This window comes from Macaca thibetana, chromosome 12 (genome assembly GCF_024542745.1).
Source record: "Macaca thibetana thibetana isolate TM-01 chromosome 12, ASM2454274v1, whole genome shotgun sequence".
Lineage (NCBI taxonomy): Eukaryota > Metazoa > Chordata > Mammalia > Primates > Cercopithecidae > Macaca > Macaca thibetana.
In genome coordinates, this window is record NC_065589.1 from 58,284,692 (window position 1) to 58,308,006 (window position 23,315).

At 34.8% G+C, this 23,315-nt stretch overlaps 1 protein-coding gene across 1 annotated transcript in view; it reads right to left on the reverse strand.

Moving 5' to 3' along the window:
• The window catches only part of ZNF804A (zinc finger protein 804A), a 342,712-nt gene extending 319,686 nt beyond the window's left edge, over positions 1 to 23,026 (reverse strand). Inside the window, exon 1 of the mRNA XM_050752223.1 lies at positions 22,321 to 23,026. Coding sequence (XP_050608180.1) covers positions 22,321 to 22,431 — 111 coding nt within the window. The 5' untranslated portion in view covers positions 22,432 to 23,026. The remainder of the gene's footprint in view (positions 1 to 22,320) is intronic.
• Between the last annotated feature and the right edge of the window lie 289 nt (positions 23,027 to 23,315).

Below are 23,315 nucleotides of genomic sequence, written 5' to 3' on the forward strand. Positions count from 1 at the left end.
CTCTTTTTTAAAGATTGTGGACAGTGCAATGACAATCATGCTTCAATATAGTAACATTATCTGGGTCAAGTGCTGTGTTTGGATGTCATCTTCAGCAAATGTGTGCTTTTGTAATGTTCAACACGTGTCACTTATTAAAACTAGGCATGGTTTTGAACACCACTAATTTGATCTTAAGCAGGACACAAAAGTCAATAAAACAAATGTTTCTTGGAACCATTAACATAGTAAAAAAACATGAAAAATGTGACCCATCCTTACTTTACATACATTTAGTAGAGTGGCACAAAAATACTTGAAAAGTCTTCAATAATTTCCAGGTATTTTACAAGTCTTATTATCATTCCAAATATAAAAAGATAGAGAACACTTGTGCTTTTTTATATTTAAGAGTTTACTTTTTTACTTCATGCAAGCATTAAAATGAATTTTTAAATTTCAAGTCAGGATTTTATTTTTTAGTAAATTTATTTCTAATATCCCATTACTTCCCAATATTTTATTTTGTAGTATTTTACTCATATTAATTTTATTATTTTCTTATGAATTTTGAGGATAAAACACATCATACTTACTATTATTGTAGATTTCAATTAAGGAATGGCTGATAATATTCAGACATTTTTAGTTACCTCTTCTATGACTACAATAAAGAATAGTCTACAAAGTAATTGTTGCTCAAATACACACTGCTCATTTTTCCAGCAAATAAAGGGAATGCCTTTCTTGTCCACCTAATAGCATATAGCTACTCATCCGTGTAGTACTGATGTTGATACAAGGGATAGATGGTTCTGATTTTTCAGAGCAATATCATATCTTTGTTGTGTGGGCACCTCTTCTTCACATGCTATTTTCAAGTTCACTTACAGGCAATAATCAAATGGCATTCCCTTCACTGAAAATTTTCTGCAGAATATGTATTCCAGTTCTAGGTTCTTTCCTTTCCTCAGTTTGTTTTCAGGCTAATTTACTTAAATTATTCTCCTAGAGAATAATTTACTCATGCATACACACATCTTATACAAATCAATGAAGTCTTTTTCAATGTTGTTGTATTGTTCTTATACACTTAACATCATAGTGTTTTCTGAAAGCAACTTAAAAACTAATAAGATGTCAGTATTATTGAAATCAACAAAAAAGCTGATATATATACCCCAAAGTGTATATGGCATAAATTGATTTAAATAGAATGAAAGTCTATTGAAGGTGGTAGGCACTTTTTTCACTCAGCGGTACATATAATTTAAAATATTTTATTAATATCTAATGCAAAATCAACGTTCCTTTTGGTGCAGGGAATTTATCTCAATAAGCTCCATTTTCCCAGGTCTTGGGTGATCAGAATATTGTAAGTTCAAATTTGAATCAATCTTTGATTACAATTCAAACATTATTTTAAAATAATGCAATCAAAAAACCATAAATTCACACTGTGGAGAAAGGTATACTTTACAGGAATTGAAATACTTCCTATTTCGTGACACAATGTAAAGATGCAAATAATGAAAAATGGATTACAGCTATTAATATCATACTTATTTCCTGACCTACAGTTATCACTGCACCCTTTCAATGAACTTGATGTGAGAGATAGACTAGCATAGTGGATATAAGCTCTGGCTCTGAAGACAGATTGCCTGAATTTGAATGACACCAGTAAGATATAATCAGAGTACTTTCCAAATAAGGTTCTGTTAGGATAAAATACAAATAAAATGCCTGGAAATGTGTACAGAACAGGCAAATTAATGACTAATTGAGATGTTTCAAAATTTCACATGAAAAACCAAATTCGGGCCATATTTCAAAATGGTCTTTGGCCATAAAATGTTTTCATTGCAGATTGCAGTCAATTCTTTTTTCATATGCCAATCAAATCTCTTCATTTGTTTGACAGCATAATGCTATTAAGAAGGCTTTCAAATTAAAAGAATAGGTACAAGAATTTCTATACATTATAAAATGTTATAGAAATATTTTTAAATAAGATAATCACAAATATCTGGATAATTTTTTTTAATACTTCTACTTGCTGCCAGTAAATTATACTACACACTTGTTTGGGGTACATGCATCTTACTTTGGAGACCACTGCACTAAACAGTACAATCTGTAAGAAAAGAACATTGTATTAGTACTCCTAGTAGAGTATCAGCTACATAGAGGCCATCAATAGGCATTTGTTACAGAAATATAGAAATAAATGAATATGTACACACCAATGCAGACATATACTTTCTCTAGTAGCATAGTGTAATTATCCAGGAACAATATGACAGAAATTAAACCTACAAATTCTAAAGGCATTTATGTCGGATTGTCCATCTAGAAATATGGATACATGGATATGTAACTATATACAAATACATGCACATATATAATTATTAATACAAGTGTTGATAATGGAAAATAATTTGTTACTGGGATCAACAAGCAAATGTATAGTGTATTTTACTTGATATCTGTTATGGTTTCTAAGTTTTATCCCAAATATCTAAACATGATTTAAAAATTATCTACCAGGCCGGGCGCGGTGGCTCACGCCTGTAATCCCAGCACTTTGGGAGGCCGAGGCGGGCGGATCACAAGGTCAGGAGATCGAGACCACGGTGAAACCCCGTCTCTACTAAAAATACAAAAAATTAGCCGGGCGCGGTTGTGGGCGCCTGTAGTCCCAGCTACTCGGGAGGCTGAGGCAGGAGAATGGCGTGAACCCGGGAGGCGGAGCTTGCAGTGAGCCGAGATCGCGCCACTGCACTCCAGCCTGGGCGACAGAGCGAGACTCCGTCTCAAAAAAAAAAAAAAAAAAAAAAAAAAAAATTATCTACCAGTGTTGTAAAAAGTAAGAAGAAATGTATTTCATCTGGAAAGTTATTTTTCTAAATGATTCTATATTTTGAAAATAGAACTAAAAATGTATGAGATAATATGTGAAAATTTTGAGTATTTTATGTATGTACATACATTTTTTTCTAGCTTTCTGAAATTCCAAAACTGACAGACTTAAATGTCCGTTTATGTTTATCTGTTATTTCTGTCTGCTTCTGTCATTATCTAGCTATCATCTATTAAGTATTCTTGTTATAGGAAATTAAAGATATAGAAAAATAAATGCTATTAAAAATCCAAACAATTGGGAAATAAATTGCAGCTATCTTCTTATTAAACATTTACTACAATTGATGATCCCAGTCCTTATATACTAAAATTATAAAAATATCGATAGGATGTTTACATTTACAACTAATGAAATCAATCAAATAATTACTACACATTTTATCTACCAATAATTGTGACACTTCTATACCAAATATTTACTACGTCTATTTTATTTACAATTTTTTGTCTCCTATATGAAATTCTCTCTTCCTGTGTTTTTCCACTTATTGTAATATTATACTCTCCTTGAAAATGACTTTCTACAGGCTCAAGCAAAAATAATATGTGTGATTCCATACCCTGATGACTAAGAAATTACCAGAGGTTTCAGAAAGGGAGACTCATCATATTCTGTTATTACCCTGTTTAATTCATTCTGATGAATAAATAGATGAGTTCATTTTGCCAATTTTTAATGAGGCATAGTTGCTAAAATAAAAATCAAATCACTTAGATTCCAATCTAATGTCAAAAACACAACCTTATTTTCACAGATAGCCTGCCTCTTGGTGAAAATTATTGCTTAGACACTTCTTCCTTTTATGAACCAATTTGCGGAACTAGCAATTTTTTTAGCAGAAAATTAAGCAATATATTTTAAGTCTTATTTGTAGGAATCTTTGTCACACTATCTGTTTCTTTTGATTTGCATGAAGGAATGTTAGAAAATTATAATGCAGTATTTGGTACACAAAACAGATCAGAGAGATTTATAAGCTAGAGCTCAATAACCTATCATTAAATGTGATTACTTTACATTTTTCAAATGTTTCCATACAAACTTTCTTTAATGGTTTATATTTTAAATCAGTGAAATAAGTGTTTATCATATTATTCATAATCTGATATTCATATGTAATTTTGTGATATAAAATAAAGACTTAAGAAGCTAGAAAATATACTTCCCTAGGGATGTTCACACACTTATTTTGAGAAATGTATATTTGATTTATAATTGGATGTATTTTTTACCTATAGATTTAATCATAAATTGTTTTTAAGGGTATAATGTGAAACACATTTTTTGCAAATAATTTATTAAGTTTGCATCACATAATTAACTGACTTCTCTGCTATATTTATTCTTTGTAAAATATGTTTATAGTCTATCATTATTATAAGAATTGTTATAAATAATTATCATTTATTGTGGTTGTGATGAGATCACAACCTAAGTTAAAATTAGTCTGAATCACTCATAAGTATGTATAACCTCTGGCTAGATACTTAGAGTTGTTCATTCATAAAACGGAGGTGATAATGGTACCTACCTGCTTTAAAATCATGTTTTTTATTATAAACATATTTACATGAAAATACTAACTTAGAAGAAATGTGATATAGAGGCATGATATTAACTTGCGAACTTCTATTTGAAGGATATTTATTGTTAATTTTATTCTTAGCCATACAGTAATTGTTTCTAGCTTCCTTTATTGCCATTAAGAATGTTGACTTCCTTTCTTCTCCACTTCCAAAGTTACTACAATATTTTCTCAACATAAAGACCCTTAAAATGATGCAATTCTATTCATATAGCTTGAAGCACTCTAGACTATACAATAACCTTAAAAAAACACACAAACAATATGTATGTGTTCTATTTTTAAATAAAAGCTTCTAACTACATTACAGTTGTTATTTTGATCAGATTATATATGCATATATACATGAATAAATCTATGTTTATCACTATATATTTTTATACATAAATTTGGTGTTGGAACAAATTAATGAAGACAGAAAGAATAAGAAACCTCTTTACAAATCACACCAAATGTCTGCTCAAAGGCTCCCTCCTGATTACTTTTTATTCACACTTCACAAGGTGTTTTTCTCCTCCCTGCTCTCATTGCCTGCAGCAAAGCCAGCAATTAGTAGAAAATAAGTTTAGATGCATCAGCATCTCACCAAAAAATATATTAAAAGCCCCCCGATCTTTTTATCTTCTTATACTCTCCCTCAAAATAGTTTCTGAAGAAGATGGAAGCATAACCTACACATTATGAACTGTCTTAGCTGAAAGCCAATCTCTATAAATGTGTACTGCAAAGCCCAGTGATTAGGAAATGGGCAGCTTTGCTTATCTTATTCCTTCAAATGGAAGAACCAATAATATATTCCAGAAAATGGTGGTGCACTTCCAGGTATAAACAGCTTGCAAATAATTCTTTATTTAATGTGAGAACTTTTATTAATCTTAATAGTAAATAGAAGGTTTCAGAACTAGGAATTTTTAAAAGCTGAGGGAAAACTGCAACATGAATTGATACAGTCGTCCCTAGGTTTACAGGGGGTTTGGTTCCAGGAATCCCAGAGATACCAAAATCCGAGGATGCTAACGTTCCATGGTAGGCCCTGTGAAACTTGTGGATATGGAAACCTAACCGTACTAGAAAAATATTTTAACACCTGAATTTTACTAAAATCATATCTGTTACTAAATAATCTTTTTTCCTATGTTGGTGCAATATATAATGTACACGAAACACGCTACTTCGTGCTTATATAACCTAATTGATTGGCTTCTGCTGAATTACCTGTAATAAGGAGAAAAACAAACCAGAAAATGTCCTTCTTAAAAACTTTTTTGGTAAGTTAATAAATAGGCAATAATGCCAATTTTAATTAAGTATCCAGCTGTTTATACCAAAAATAGAAAAATAAATGAAAGAGCAAATTATTTTTGCAAATTAAACCATGATATTTGGAGGCAATATTGAATGATTTATAAATGTGTTTCTGAATTCTAATCTCAATAACTGGGCATAGCCATATTTTCTAGGATATGAGAATGCATATTATTTATTACTTGTAAGATAAACTAAACACAATGGACTAAATATAAACACACATATGTTAAAGTCTTAGTATTCTTGTCCATTCTGTAGTGTCCACAACACATGTATAAATTAAAGACAAAATAGATGACATTGGATAAGATGTAACCTCTAAACACTAAGTTTTCTCATTTGTAAAATGGCAATTATAATAATATCAAATTAAATAGTTGCTGCAATGTTTGACATATTTTATGTAAATTTTTATCAATGGACCTAACAAAGAATAAGTGCTCAATATGTGAGAAATTAATTTAAAGTCTGTGGATTTGTTTTAATGATTTGAAAATACGATTTAGAGAAGATTAATAAAAGGCATTTAGAATATTTATAAAACTATATTAAATAATTGACTTAACCACACAATTATTAAAGTAGAATTGATTCCTAAGACATCATATTCACAATATAAGTAAAAATTCTAAACAATGATGAAAGTTCCATATATCCAAAAATGACTTAAGAGTACTTATACTGCATTTTAAAATAAAATAATTGGTATAAGTTATTTTATTTATAAATTCAGGCTCTCAATTTTTAAATCTTAGATATACTTTCTATAAAAACACCATGGATTTATTCTGCTGTTCATAAAGCTATTTACTTTTATATCTTTTCATTTTTCAAATTACATGATGTTTAAACAAATTTATTGTCTCAATCATTTGCTTTGTTATTCAACATAACAGTTTTTAAAAACAGCATACACTGAAAATTACTGAATACTATGAATGCATTATTATACCCTAATTTCTGCATAAACTAAGACATTAAAGCACTGTTGAAAAGGAAATTGGCCAAGTTAACTAAATTTTCTCGTGAAGCTTAACCTGGAACTAGATTTATTCTGCTTACAAAGTACAGTCTTACATTTCCACCCATTCTGTAGATGTTAGATTCTATTAAATTTTAAAGTTATGTCCTTTAACTATATTATAACTACAATTTTTTGAAGTTTTTAAAATTTATCTTCTCTGTTTTTTATAATGAAACAAATGTATAGCTAATTTTCTAAAAGATTTATTGTAGGTGGTGAGAGGGTAAGGAGTGGAGAAAAGAGAACCTAAGAAAATGATGAGGGGAGGGCCTCATCTCTCATACTAAATATGAATGTGTGACATCCAAACATTCTTCAGGAACAAGTTCATTGAAGCCAAACCACATGTATTTTATCCTATAACAGCAAGAGTCATCTGGGGGCACTTAGGAAAGCTAGATTCCTGCACCATACCCACAGATATTAAGATTTAGTACCTATGAAATGAGGTCCAAGATGTTACATTTTCTAAACTTTCAGGTGATATTTATGACCAATTATTTTTGGAATCTGTGCCCCATAGAACTTTATTTTCCTGCATAGAATAAACTACGGAATCTACTTATAGGCTATATATAGACACTAAATTTTATGAACAATTCCCTGACCTTTATTTCCCTGGACTCCCTAAAGCACCTATTCCCTATTTATTTGGCAGCTCTTATGCTCTGTCTGAAAAGCACACGTCCATTTACTAGCTTTGGAAGGGAAGAACAATAACTCTTCTATAAGATGGCAATAATTGTAAAAATAATAGCTTTTATTATATGCCAGACACTGAAAATGACACTTCCCTTATATTGTTTAATCTTTACAACAATGCCATTCACACATATGCATCTTAAAGTATTTCAGTAGTAATTACATATAATATGTATAATATATTCAAGATAACATTTGGTGTACAGCAGGGACTAAAATTAATTGTAGTTTTTGCTATTTACGGACAAAGAAACAGAAACAAAAAAGAGGTTAAATAACTGGCTCAGGTTACACAGCTAGAATTCAAACTCAGGTCTCTCTGGTTCCAAATGGAAAGGGGAATGGTGGGAAGCAAAGGAAGGTGTGAAACACATGAAAACTCTGGAAAACCCAGAAAATATTGAAATAAAATAAAATAAAATAAAATACTGTATTTTTCCCAAATCTAGTCATGTTTCTCAGAAAAAAAAAATTAACTCTTTGAATGATGCATAAAATAGGTTTATTGGAAAGGTGGAGGACAGATTCAAAGGTGACCCTGTTGAATCAGGCTTATTGAGGAACCAAAACTGTCAATGCTTGAGCCAAGTTCTGTCACTTAAATAGTCAGCTAGGAACAACACAGCTGGCTCTTCAGGCCCAGGAACATTTCACTGATGGTGTTAGGGTGTGGTGACTGAACATTCGCTGGGACTCTCTTCTCTTAGCTCTGCTGCAGCTGCTTCCAGTGATCTCCAGTGGACCCCGTGTCTTGTGCCATCCTACCTCTGAATGTCCCTTCTTGTATCAGGTGGCTAAACTTAACTTGCCAGAAAGTGGGGAGAAAGGAACTACATTCCTTACATCACTGCCTATTATTGGGCTTGAGATTGTTTAAAAAAAAAAAAAAAAAAAAAAAGCCAAAAATAATACGAAATACATCATCTGTAGATAGGATTCTGTCATGAGTCTACATATCCTCAAAGAATGCAGAATTCAAGCCAGAATAGAAAAAGAGGCATCACTTCAAGTAGGTTTCTGTTACTGTGGTAATTTTTTTTCCAGCAGGGTGACCATATAAGTTATCATTCAAGTTAATTGTGAGAGTTAAAGGCAGTGCCATTATTAATAATGCCAGGAAAACAGCATAAACTGGGACTATCTTTGGCAAACCTGGATGTACCATCACCCAATTATTCTTTTTTTATTATTATAACTTAAGTTCCGGGATACATGTGCAGAATGTGCAGTTGTGTTACATAGGTATACATGTGACATTGGTGGTTTGCTGCACCCATCAACCCGTCACCTACGTTAGATGATTTCCAGCTTCATCCATATCCCTGCAAAGGACATGAACTCATCCTTTTTTAGGGCTGCATAGTATTCCATGGTGATTGATTAAGTAAGAAACATTTAGAGACTTATTTTATGAAGGGTTCTAAGAGAAAAGAGGAGAATGTCTCATTCTCTACACAGTTTCTATACTTCATAGAATTATATCAGCACCTTGCTAATGAGTCAAAATAGTTGGAGTGTTTGATGCCTGAAAGGCAAATACTTGTTCATACAATATCATATGTGAGTTAAATTGCGGTATAGTATTTTAATTAAGGCAATTTAACATTATAAGGAAACAACAATATCCTCAGTCTCCAAATGTTTCTTATTTAATCAAATTGAGCTTATATAATGCTAGCTGCTGCACGAAGATCCATTTAGTTTTGATTTATTATTATTTACTTAACCCTTTACTGTGGAATAATATGGAAATAGATTGTCTTCAATGTGGCTCTTCAGCACAGCAATAAGTAATAAACTCCATCTGAAATTCTATTACTATCAGTCTACCTGTGAAATAGCTTTGTGTGTTTTTGAGTAGCAGTATGTATCATAACATCAACTCCTTTCAGTCCTCATCCATAAAAATTACATCCTTTGGGAGGCTGAGGTGGGCAGATCACCTGAGGTCAGGAGTTCAAGACCAGCCTGACCAACATGGAGAAACCCTGTCTCTACTAAAAATACGAAAATTAGCCGGGCTTGGTGGTGGGAGTCTGTAATCCCAGCTACTCAGCTGAGGCAGGAGAACTGCTCGAACCCAAGAGGCAGAGGTTGCAGTGAGCCAAGATCACACCACTGCACACCAACCTGGGTGACAAGAGCAAGACTCCGTCTCAAAAAAAAAAAAAAAAAATTACATCTTTCATGTTGAACCAGTAATTTCCCAGTGATTGGTAATACAAACAGAAAAGTTTGTATAATTTTATACAATCTGTACTCTTTCCCTAGAAATATAATACCAATTGTTATGAAGAAAATTTCATTAAATTTTAATAAAGTTTGAAAATTTGGATCTCAGATATTTTTCAACTTTGTTTTCTATTTATATGATATCACTTATGGCAATCATGAAAATAAGAAATAGTTTTCAAAGGTTCACATATTATTTCATATTTTAGATATTCTTTCAGCAAGTAACTATCATCACAGTCAACCTTTATTTTGGTTAATAATGTACTCCATGAACATTTCAATCAAATGTAATGATTAATTAGCTATGACATTAAAGCAAATTAGGTATTAAGAATCATAAAAGGTTTAAGAAACTAAAAAAAACCCTAAAAACATCCGCTTCAATAGGAAGACTGATACTTTTACAGCCAGGAGTGACATCTAAGAAAGATACAATTGGTCATCAACTCTATGTCAGCAATATCTTCTCCATGTATCACATGTGACTGAAATAGATAATGGCCAAAAATAATCACTAGGTGAAGTATACAAACAAAGTACACAGCAAACGCATCACCCCCATGTTGCCTTCTTATATTGACTTTCTGGCTAATAAAATTTAAAGTGACTCTTTCCTAATAAAATTGTGATAAGTATATTTGACAATGTTACTAATCTATGGTTGATTACTATGCCTATCTTTTCGAAAAGAAGAGGAAATGTTATGTCGCCCCCTAGTGTAAATATTAATTTTGTAGCATCAGAACTTCAGTAATCTTAGAAGACATTGCAAGGGAATCATAGCTATTAAAATTATTATTGAAGAGAATTAAAAGAATTTCTAAGTTTCCCAAAAAAACAAGCTTCCCATTGTTCCATGAACTTTATGAGTCATGGCAATGACTGATATCTGAGGGTTTCCTTATGATTTTCATGTCTTCATAATCTAAAATATTTAGGGTTCAGCACATATTTAAGATTTTATGCATTCTCGGGATATGCATAAATATGTAAGAAATGCCACAGGTAAGCTAAGAGCTATGTTCTAAATGTTTGCCGCCACCCCCAAAAAAAGTATATGTTGAAATTCTAAGCCCCAATGTGATGGCATCAGAGATGAGGACTTTGGAAGGTAATTAGGTCATGAGAACCCCACCCTCATAACAGATTAGCGCCCTTATAAAAGAGGCCTAGAGAATTCCTTTGCCCACTTACCCAATATAGGAAGAAGTCTGATTCACCAGACACAAAATTGGTACCTTAATCTTGGAATTCCCAGCCTCTAGAACTGTGAGAAATACATTTCTGTTCTATGTAAGCCAGTCAATCAGTGGTATTTTCTTATAACAGCTCAAATAGACTAAGACACTGAGAAAATAAGGAAATGTGGGCATGGTTCAATAGCAATAGTGTCCAAATTATGTAAATCCATACATAGTTAATTTTATTATCATATCCTTTATCTAAAGATAACATAACTGACAGGGAGAGAGGTGAACTCTACCCAGGTCATAACACAAGTGACTGGTTGTAGTAGACTTTCTTGCTAAATTGGGTGCAAGAACACAATTCTGGAGTAAAAACAGTCATTTTCTTCTCAACTATAAATGTACAGACATTGAGTGTCTTCACCAAGGAATGGTATTTTGCTAATATAACCTTTTTAAGGAGGTAACACAAATGTAATTTTCCAGTGTTTCCATTGATGCTTTCTTGGGAGTCACTAGATTATGCCACTTGAGACATTTTTACTAAACAAAGACAGAATCTACATATAATTCCATCTTTTTGTTCTTGACCAGTTGTAAAAAAAAAAATCACTACACACTTCTCATTAAATCCATTCCTTTTCTGCAACTAGTCTCACTTCCTTCCTATTAACTTACTGACTTCAAATATTCTGCTTTCCATAACCAATCTAAAAGTCTTTGGCAATTCCCAGAGTTTCAGGCTTTTTCTAAAGTCTTTGCAACAAAACTTACTCACTCTGATGTCTTAGTCTGTTTTCTGTTGCTATAAAAGAATACTTGAGACTGGACAATACATTTAAAAAGTTGTTTTTTACAGTTGTCAAGGCTGGAACATCAAAGGTAAAGGGTTTGGACTGCATCTGGTGACAAGCTTCTTACTGGTGGGGACTCTGCAGAGTCCAGAGGCAGCACAGGGTATCACATTGCAAGTGGACTTACGAGTAACAGCCAAATTGATTTTTATAACAGATCCATTTTTTAAAATAATAAACACCCCCCCCAGACAGACCATTAATCTATCAACCTATGAACGAATTACTTCATTCATGAGGGCAGAGCTCTTATGACCCAATCATCTCCCAAATGTCCCACCTATCAACACTGCTGCAGTGGGGATGAAGTTTTTACAAAACATGAGCTTCTGGGGGACATATTCAAACAATAACCCTCTACTTTTCATTCTTTAGGTGTTTCCTGCCTGAGGGGCACACACAAGACAATATAGATGGGTGCTATGAATGGGACTTCTGTATCCCCCAAAATGCATATGCTGAAATCCTAACTTCCAATGTGATGGTATTAGAAGATGAAGCCTTTGGGAGATCATTGGGTCATGGGGGTGGAACCTTCGTGTGTGCGATTTCTTCCCTCATAAGAAGAGACACAATAACTAATCTCCCTCTCTGTCCTCCATCATGTGAGAATGCTATGAGAAGACAGCCACATGCAAACCAGGAAGAAGGTCCTCGCCAGACATGGAATCAGCTAGGAACTTGATCTAGGACTTCCCAGACTCCAGAATTATGAGAAATAAGTATCTGTTGTTTAAGCCACCCAGTCTATATTAATTTGTTATGGAAGCCCAATCAAAGGCAAAGAGTTAATTTTTGAATTGTTGTTAATAATTTTAACTCGTTGTGGTCAAATCTGGGAGAAATTCTGTGCACTAGGAGTAACCATGCCCCTCTGTCAGAACACTTCAGCAGGAGTCAGGAGAGAACTCTGAAGCTCAGAGAAAGGGTCATGCATTATTCAGAGTCACAGCAGTAGTCAATGGTGAGTCTCAAAATTCTGAGTGCTGCCCATACAGTCCTACCTCTGTTTCCCTCCACCACTCCACTGCTGCTACTACCAATAGTATGATTGTCAGAACCAATTTTATCCTACTCTGTGTCTCCAGTGACATTGTTCAAGAACTCCCAAACTCTTCCTCATTACCTGAACTTTATTCTCCATATGGCTAGGTTACATCCTCTTTTCTGACACAAATGTCTATATTTCTACGTATCCTAAAACTCTTGGACTATGTTTTACTTGAATACATAAGTGTCTGTTATCAAAAAAATTCTGTAGATTCAAACTTTTCACTGAAGTTAAACTATTTTTTTGTTTGTTTGTTTGTTTTAAGTGAAGCCTGTTTCTCCCGAAAACACTATTTACCCTATATCTGTCTCCAGAGGTGGATGTTTTATCTCCAAACTCCTTATACTAGTGTGGTAATAAGTGGCACAAGCCCTCTTTGCTCCATCTTGACACCTAACTCATTCCTAAAAGTTCTCAGCTTTGGATCTCATGTCCCTGAAATAATCTCTCTTATCAGCTTGTCCTCCTTCCCTCCCTTTTGCAACCATCTATCTCATGGTCATATCTGAGAAAGGAAAAAGCAGCTCTCAAGAACTGATGGGTAGGAGCTTGTCTGGATCTAAGAGTGAGGCATGATATTCTCTTGTCAAATATAAGGAGTTTCATGATACACGAATATCAAACAAGGTCACCCTATGACTGTGATGAAGCTTAACAATAACAAGTCCACTCCACAATCACATTTGAGCATATACATTACCAAAAACACTGTTTTTGTTACCCAGCATCTCCCTCTGCCAGTCATTATGAGGAAAGCTTCTTTTTCACCAATTACAGCCCTACCCCACTTTGTTTCTCTTTGCTCCTAGATAGAAAGTCCTAAGATACCCAATATAGAATTGTCTTTTATTTATCACAGTATCCAATCCAGAATTTAAAAATGTTTTAGTAAACTCTCCAGAAAATACACCTTGCACAATCCCAAATCCTAAAGAACTACCCCTTATACTCTCTTCAAGAGATGCATCAAGGTTCTCCATGGTGTGCATTTAACCTCATTTCAACAAATACCAATGTTCCTAACGTGATTCAACTAGAGTTATGTCCTGGTATCTCTGGCTGGTGGACATTGATATAACTCTGTACATATTTTGTACATTTCATGAAGAAATTTTTGTTTTGTAAAATGAACGTCCTTCATTTTACATAACCTCAATTTAAAGCTCATTTGCTTAAATTCAGGCTAACAAAGTATAAACTTTTGAAATTAACTTTAAAAGATATATTTGATATTGTTTGGCTGTATCCCCACCCAAATCTCATCTTGAATTGTAGTTCCCATAATCACCACATGTCATGGAGGTGGAACGGGAGGGGACCTGGTGGGAGGAAACTGAATCATGGGGGCAGTTACCCTCATGCTGTTCTCATAATAGTGAGTTCTCATGAGATCTGATCGTTTTATAAGTGGCTTTTCTCTCCCTTCGCTCGGCACTTCTCCTTCCCAGCACCATGTGAAGAAGGGTGTGTTTGCTTCCCCTCCTGCCGTGATTGTAAGTTTCCTGAGGCCTCCGCAGACATGCAGAACTGTGAGTCAATTAAACCTTTTTCCTTTGTAATTGCCTAGTCTCAGTTACGTCCTTATAGCAGCATGAGAACAGACTAATACAATATTTTATCTAATATAGAAAGAGCTTGACTTTCTTCAAGTACAATAAACATTTGTAGTAAGCTGTTGGGGTTGAACAGATAAGAATAACTCCATTTTACATAGAGGTTGTTTTAGATGCTTGAGGTGTGTTGATTGAGAGAGAGAAATTGTAATCCAGGCAAACACTTCAGATAAAGTTACTGTAAACCTGTATATAAAATAGCAGAAAAATTCCACAATCAGGTCTATCAATTTTAAACCTATATAGTTATCAACATTAATGCATCGATTTCCTATTAAATCCAAATGGAATTTACATTTCAAACATTTAGTTAGCTCATTATAAAAGAAACATTATAAACTGATTTTCACTGTATCAGTTAAGGGTTAAGGTTCTCCAGACACATAAGAACAATATGATGTGTGTGTGTGTGTGTGTGTGTGTGTGTAGATGCACATATGATTTATTTTAACAAACTGACTCAGTGATTGTAGGAGCTGGTAAATCTTAAATGTGAAGGCAGTGCCTGCAGGCTGGAAACTCAAGTAGGAGTTGCTACAGAAGTTTTCAGGTAGAATTTCTTCTCCAGAAAACCTCAGTTTTGCTCTTAGATTTTTTCAACTGGTTATCAGGCTAAACCACATCCTCAAGAGTAATCTCCTTTACTTAAAATCAACTGGTTGTAGACATTAAGTGTATCTACAAAACACCTTCACAGCAATACCTACATTAGAATTTGATTAAATAACTGGCTACATGATATAACTTGGCTCTGTGTCCCCACCCAAATCTCATCTTGAATTGTAATCCTCAGGTGCTGAGGGAGGGAAGTGACTGGATCATAGGGGCAGTTTCCCCTGTGCTGTTCTTGGGATAGTAAGTGAGCTCTCACTAGAACTGATAATTTTATAAGCGTTTGGCATTTCCCCTGTTTGCACTTCTCTCTCCTATCACCAAGGGAAGAAGGTCCTTGCTTCTCCCTCACCATCCACCACGATTGTAAGTTTTCTGAGGCCATGTGGAAATGTGAGTCAATGAAACCTCTTTTCTTTATAAATTACCTGGTCTCAGGTACTATCTTTATAGCAGTGTGAGAATGGACCAATACGCTACTATTCCAGGTGACACATAAAACTAGCCATCATGTTTAATACACGTAATTTTTCAAATACTATTTAAGAAAAAATGTTTTCTTATAATTTGAGCACAGCATTGACATCATAAACAATCAGTATATTAAATGTACTTACAGGTAGAAAAGTATGTAACTTTCTTCCAGTGGTGCCAAACCATTATGAAAGAATTCAGAGTAATACCTCAGGTAATGGACTTTGTTTACTTTGACAACCACGACTGAATTTTAATTATTTATTACTCCTCTTAATCTTATATTGTAATAGAAAGTGTACTGTAATACGTTTATAAAAATAATGAATCATGGCTACTTGAAGACACTATCATAATACAGTATACAGTTATCTCTGCATATCCATGGGGAAGTGGGTCTAAGATCCCCCTAGGATATATATCAAAATTCACAGATTCTCAGGTCCCTTACATAAATGGTATAGTATTTACATATAGTCTATGCATATCGTCCCTTATTCTTTAAATTATCTGGAGATTAGATTATTTCTAATGCCCAGTAAAATGTAAATGCTATGTAAACTGTTGTTATATTGTATTATTTAGGGAATAATGGCAAGAAAAAAAAATGTTTGTACATGTTAAGTACAAATACAATGTGCTTTTTTTCTTTTTTGAGTATTTGAGATACTCAAAGTATCCACAGTGGTTGAATCCATGAATGAGAATCCACGGATATGAAGGGCCTACTATGTATTGTAACATTTTCTCAGATACAGTAGATAATTTAGAATGAGATAAAACAGATCAAATGGTTTAGGTTAAAATTTTCAGAAAGAGAAACTAACACAATTATATTTATTATTGTGGTTAGCAATATAAAAATGTGATAAACAAATATAAGTAATTTCTTCATAAATATTTGTTGCAGCACACCATAGATTATAACTGTTATCTTTTTTCGAAAGGATTACTAAACTCCTAACAGCAAGTCCCTTCAACAGTACTATCTCAGTTAAACGGGCACGATAGGAAATTATTTCAACGCTGCATCATTAGCACAATTATTTACATATGATTTACACTATGTATAATACTTTTAACAAACCATTTCCCAAATATGGTATATAAATGTAACATGTTTATTTAAGTATATATTAAAGCATAAAATTAAATTCTAAATTAATGTTTTGAGGTCAAAAACAACAGCAAAATACCAAAAATACCAGTAGCCTAAGTAAAAGTTTGCAATTTTAAAATGCAAAAATTGATCACTCTGAAATCCCTGTATATTTCTTATTATGATAGAGATCCTAGATATTTGACCTGGAGAATACTGTTAATTCACTTCAACCAATATATGCCAAACAGTTACTACAGAAGAAAATATAACGACAGAAATACTTCTATCTTCACATAGGTAAACTTCGGTCCTTGAACTAAGCAAGGTATGGAAAACTGAAGTGCCTTCAATGGTCAGGAAAGTCACGTAAGTAACTGAATAGCCTACATAGCAACAGAATGTAGTGTAGACAGTGGAAAACGGAGAAGCGTCTTCTTCTAACTGCATTTCAATCCAAGTATTTTAAAACACTGTGCATACTGAACAAACTAATTTGGCAGCCTGAATTTGGCCCTGAATATAACTCCATTAAACCTCTGGACTAGGCCATCCCTGAAATTCTCGCTGATCTGTATTTTCATTAAAAATGTAATTGCAGTCATCGATAACCTGAAACTATTGGTGCAGAAGTGAGAAGTCAAGACATTACGTCGCTATTCAAATTTCAGTTATCTAAAATAACTCAATATTTAATGAATTAACAAAAGTGTGTGGTAATCATGAATATTATTTGACATTTGCCTTAAAATAGTGCTTGCATGTTTGTGTTATAACAATAATTCAAATATCAGTTATTTTCCTTACTAGAATAATATGTTCTGAAAAAGGACATGTAGGAAAAGTTTCACTAGAATTCAAAACCAACAGAGCAAGAATATATGACACCTTAAGTTCAGAAAATTGAGACACAAGATGGTCCTCAATATTGAATACATAAGAGTTTAAATGAAATTTGGAAGAATATATAATTGGACTGCTTGTGTGAAGAAGTTTATAAAGTGGGAAAGTCTGAAGATATATTAGGATCTCACCCTAATCCACCCTCACCCCTGAGCTCTCTTGAGGACATTAACCTAAAAAATAATAACTTTTCCAACAGCACCTATTCACCAGTTGATCTCTTCAGTCTTACATGCATACTCTTAAAGCGTCACCTAAATGGGTTTCGATGAGAAGTCTTTTAAATTACATTTCCCAAGAGATTTAGAAAATGTTCAAGGGAATTATATGAAAAGTAAGTTATATTCAATAATGAAAACTAAAACAAAAGGCCAAATAGTGTTTCAAAAGCCTGCCTAATTTTAGTGAGTTCCTACATACACAAGGGAAATAACAGAATTTTTTCAGGTTTTTCAAAATTAACACACATCACAACGTCCTGAGTGACAAGAAACCTACAAACATGTCAAAAGATGTGAATATTTTTTCAACAGATTCAAAGTGAACAAGAGCAGCCCAAAATGCTTCTTAGCATGTATTATTTAGTGCATAATACAGAGCCTATGGTGCCTAGAACAGTGCTTTGTAATTGAGGCACCTCAATAAATTTGAATGAACTAAATAACAAATATTTTGTGAACCGATTAGTAAATTAACATTTATTTTCTTGCCGAATGTAGTATTTCATATATTAGAAATGGAGGGCAGCCTACAGAAAGAAGGCCTTTAGGCCCGACAGAAATGAGTGATATTTGCATATGGAGGATGAGTAGTAAAACAAATTTAAACAAATTATTCTATGACTCTGGCACTATTTATCCATATCTGGAGATAATTGGAAAAATAAAGTGCCTTCAACCAAACAGATAGCACAATACCATCTCTTAGTCATATTATCATAATGATCCCTAGAGATTCCATAATTTGGCATATAAATTATAAAGGAAATATGTCTGGAGTCAGGAAATCTGCTTGATAATATTGACTCCCTGTATGACCTCAAAACCATCACTGATTCTTTTGAATTCCATAGTCAGTGAAATAGATATAATGTTATTATAAGATACTAAAATGCTGACCAACTAACAAAATGTAATGAACAAATTAGTAATGATTTCCAAGTTTCCCAAGACAAATCCCAAATTACATATTAAAGTGATTAAAGGAATATTTAAATTCCATGTTAAATATGTAATATACAGAAATATTCTGTATTTATTTAACTATATAATTAAGACAAATAAACTTTGTAAATCAATTGCAAAAAAAGATGTACCTAAATGTCTTTATTCAGTAAGCAATTGCTTACACAATGGTTAATTGGGAAAATCTAAATAAAAAGAATGAGATTAGATGGAAGATAAACTTTATTCATTTCTGTTAAGCTCTATAACTTATCCAGAAATATTCTGGAGAACTATGAAATATTCACTTACTTCTTGTTCCATGAAATTAAAGCTATATCACAGATATGTTACAGTTTTTAACAGAAATCATGATAAACAGATTGACTTTTCTTTTTACTTGTAAGACATTGCAAAAAGAAAATTTACATATTTTTCATTAGAATTGGCAAAAGGAATATATTTAAAAGCTCATAAATAGGGTCAACATTAACAAGAGGCTTAGTCTTCAAGAACGTTGTTATTTTCCAAAACTCTATGTTTGCGTGACACGATATGACCTAGAGAAGGGACTATATATTTTGACTATCTTCTCAATATGAATGGCAGGATTACATTCTGGATTTAGGATTAAAGCAATTAATCACTGGCAATAAAATATGAAGTACCCTGGTTATTTTGTAAGTAACATCTAACTCATAAAAGAAGACTGTATTAACAGTTACAGGCTATCTTAAATTAATCCTGTAATTTTTCAGAGATTATAAAATTATTTTTTAAATTTGAATTTAAAAATTTCTCAAATAGCCATTAAGTTCTATTGATAGAAAGTAACTAAAAGGTCTTGGAGAAATCAAAGTACCTTTTCGCTGAGTAATTTTATGTTTAAGGGTTGCACTTCCCCGAAGTAAGAAAAAAACATTTGCCATGCTATCAAAATCCTTAGAACTTGGTACGCAATTCAAAATACAAAAATGTGATGATTTCTAATGGCAAAATTCAAATATATTAAAATAAAATATAAAATAAAGTAGGAAAGATATCATAATTATTACTCCATAAAACTGGGATTAAAATCATTGTACACGATAAACACAGATAAGTTTATCTGTCAATTTAAAAAATAAAAAATTAAGCTGTAGAACCATGATAAGCATAAATTCTTACTTGAAAATTTATAAATGTGCCATATATACCTTTTAAGATGATGTTTGTATTTCTCATTGAAGTTGCTAATTCTTAGAAGTTTCAGATCCAGTTTCCCATTTTTAAGTGACAGTATGTTTTAGTATATATGTAAGTGCTCACAGCATCCTCTGTGCTATAAAGAATCATTTTGGGCTAAGTATAGACAGTTCTTTTTAAAATTAAAATCATTAATTTATGAACAGATCTAGAATCTTTTCTGTTATACTTAAAGACAGGCATAAATCTCATCATTTTCCATAATTATACTCATGAGAAGACATCTAGAAAGCACATATAATAGATTAATGTATTATATTGTAAAGAAGTAGTTTCAAATATATTCACATCATATATGAAAATTTACTTCTTTTCAGTCAATGCAACTCTCATACACAGGAAATACAAACTCGGGCAGTTTTAACATCATCTGGAAGGACTAGCTCAGAAGTGCCTGAAGTCCCTTTCATGATAACTAAGATAATTATGGAGTTATTTCAAAGCCTTTTTATCTTTGTTTGTTCTTTCTGATGTTTGTCTATATTTAGGTTTATCCATCTCATTTAGATAGCTGTTTTTTAGAACCCAATTTACTCACAAGATTACAATGGCAAATCTAGACTTTAACCTACCTTTTGTAAATATAAGTCATAAAGAATGAACCAACTCCAAACACACAACAAACACATCAGCATAAGCAAATTCAACCATTGTTAGAACCTAAGATTAACTTGCGAATCAAGACCTATAGAATTTTAACAAGTTGAGGTATGGCAAATAACTTTTTTTTTCTATAAACCCCACTGTGAGCTTTATCACCTACACCATGGTTGCAAGTATGGAAATGAAAACTTGTGCATTAAGTTTGCCTTTTACCGTAAGTGAAATTTAATTGAAAAAACAGTGTGTACTTTCTTCAAACTGAAAGATTTTTCCCCAAAATTTTACGTTCCTACATAATTGACTTCTCTAAGTGGGGCCAGAACAATTTCAACAATTCCTTTAGACTTTGGCTACTGCTGTTTGTGGTACTCTACTAAAGAAGACTGCAGAAGAGTATTTTCACTTTCTTTTGGTCAACAACAACCAACAACCACATCTACAACAACAATAAAGGCAACAAACTAGTCCTGCTTTTGAGAGTCTTAAGTAGACTGAAAGCAACTAGCCAAGAGATTCAAGGTAAAAAGAATGAAATTAAATGCATCAAGAATTTACGTAAAACTTTAGATGAGAACTTTTCATTCTTGGAAAACACATCACAGCATATTTTCTGTATTCATAAAGAAACATATTTTAAAATACAAAAAGAAAATTCGATCAAGAATGCTATATTTACTTTTGGACTATTTGAGTCTGTCCTTAAACTTCTACTCTCCTCATTCAGTGTAAGTTACCACTGTGTAAGAAAGGAGAAGAGAGCCTGCTTCCTAATAAACACAGACTTCAGTGAATCATACATTTGTATACTGCCACCTCACTTTGTCTTTACTCTTTGAAGTACTAAGCCTAATGAGCCTTTATTCTACTTCCTTTTTTACTTTATGGAGGTGTATACTTCTCCAAACATACCAATACATGAAAGTCAGTTCTGCAGGGAGGTTTTATAGCTAAAGGGGGATTTGGATGAGAGGTAGGAGCTATTATCCTGCACTATCTCAATGCTCAGCACATCTTCTCCCACCAATCAGGAGTGCTCTTCCGACTAGGATCCTGAAAAACGAAGCTCTGTGATCCAGTGAGAACCTTCCAGCAACTGCCTGGGTTCTATTTGCCTCACGTTTTCCCTAGTGGCTCTAATGGTGACATAGTGATAGTGCTTCACACATATCCACCACCACTTTACAGAGAATAGCTGAAAGTGGACAGCATAAGGTTCTGGAGTCACTCTTAAGCTTAGCACTGACAACTTCTCACTAGAGAAGTTTGCTATCAGTCCTTCAGAAAAGAGCTGGAATACAAACTCTTTCTCAGACCATCACTCAATCCCGCCACTTCCTCCTTGTGACCAGCCACATGGTTCCCTGCCTCCATCAGAGACAGCCACATCCTCATTCACCTTCAGGCTCCTAAGCCAAACAAAAGGGGTTATGGGGTAACTTGGGGTTAGAGTTCTTTTCTTTTCTTTTAAAACAGGTCCTGTTGACATATTTGCTTCAAATAAGGAGAGACTGTGGTAATCTTCAGCGTAATGGAGTGAGGTGAGAGAGTCCAGAGCATTGTGGAAGTGTCAACGAAAGCCATGGATCACAGCTTCCCTAAGACCCCTTCCTTTTTCTACACACAATTCTCACCCCACGCCCACCAGATAAATAAATGAGTAAATTATAAACCAAATTGAATCTCAATACCTCCAAAAACTCAATCTTCCAAATGCCCTCTTAAAAATGAGAGAGAGAGAGGAAAACAGAAGCGATTACCAGAGTTTTGTTCCCGTTCTTGCTGAGAGGGCCCCGGAAAACTCCCTTGATGTTGCGAAAGTGTCCGTTGCTGAGATGCGTGGAGCTGATGACAATGTAGTAACACTCCATGGGGCAGCCACCGCCTCCTCCGCCGCAGCCGCCGCTTCCACGCACCCCGCGCCCACAGCCGCAGCGCGCCGGGGCTGGCGAGGGTGGGCTGGGGACCCGCCACGAGGGCACGCAGCCGCCCCCGGCACGTCCTCTGGAGACCGGCTCACTGCACCCCTCTGTGGTGCGCGCCGAGGCTCCCCCGCCTCCGCATGCTCGCCGCGCTCTCCCTCAGTCTCTCGCTCCTCTGTTTCTCTTCTAATTCGCGTCGGGACGACGAGCCCCGCGGGAGGATTCCAGGCTAGGAGGGGGCCGGGCCGGCGAAACGGAGCCGAGCGGGAGTCAGTGCCCGCGCGGCGGCCGGGCGGAGCGGGGCTGCGGGAGCCGCCTGCGCGGCAGCAGGAGCGGCGGCGGAGGCAGCATCCCCCGCGCTCGGCGCCTGCACTCGGAGTTGCTGCTGCTGGCAGGCATGAGTGTTATTATAGTGAGCGGCGTTGCCGGTCCATTGCACTGAGCCAATGGCAGGGAGCCACTGGGCTGATACTGAGAGCTGTCAGAGGAGTACATCTGTCACCCGCTGCCTCCCCCGCCCACCCCGCCGCCGGGACCCGCGGCCGCGCCAGCCCGAGCGCGAGTGGGAGCGCCCCGCGCGGCGCCACTGCCGCAGAGGGCCGGGGACGCGACGGCCACCGCCAAGTGGGAGACTCCTGGAAGGTGGGGGCGGAGAGGAAGCGAAGAGGCCGCGATTTCTTGCCTGGCAGTCGGCGTGGGGGTGGCGGCGAGGGGGATAAATAAATTAATAATTCAATACCGAAAGCCACCCGCTTCCTACTGCAGCGAATCCAGGCCGGTGCCAGCAGCGGCTTCTTTCTCGAGATAATTGCTATCCACTGGGTTTGGTTTAT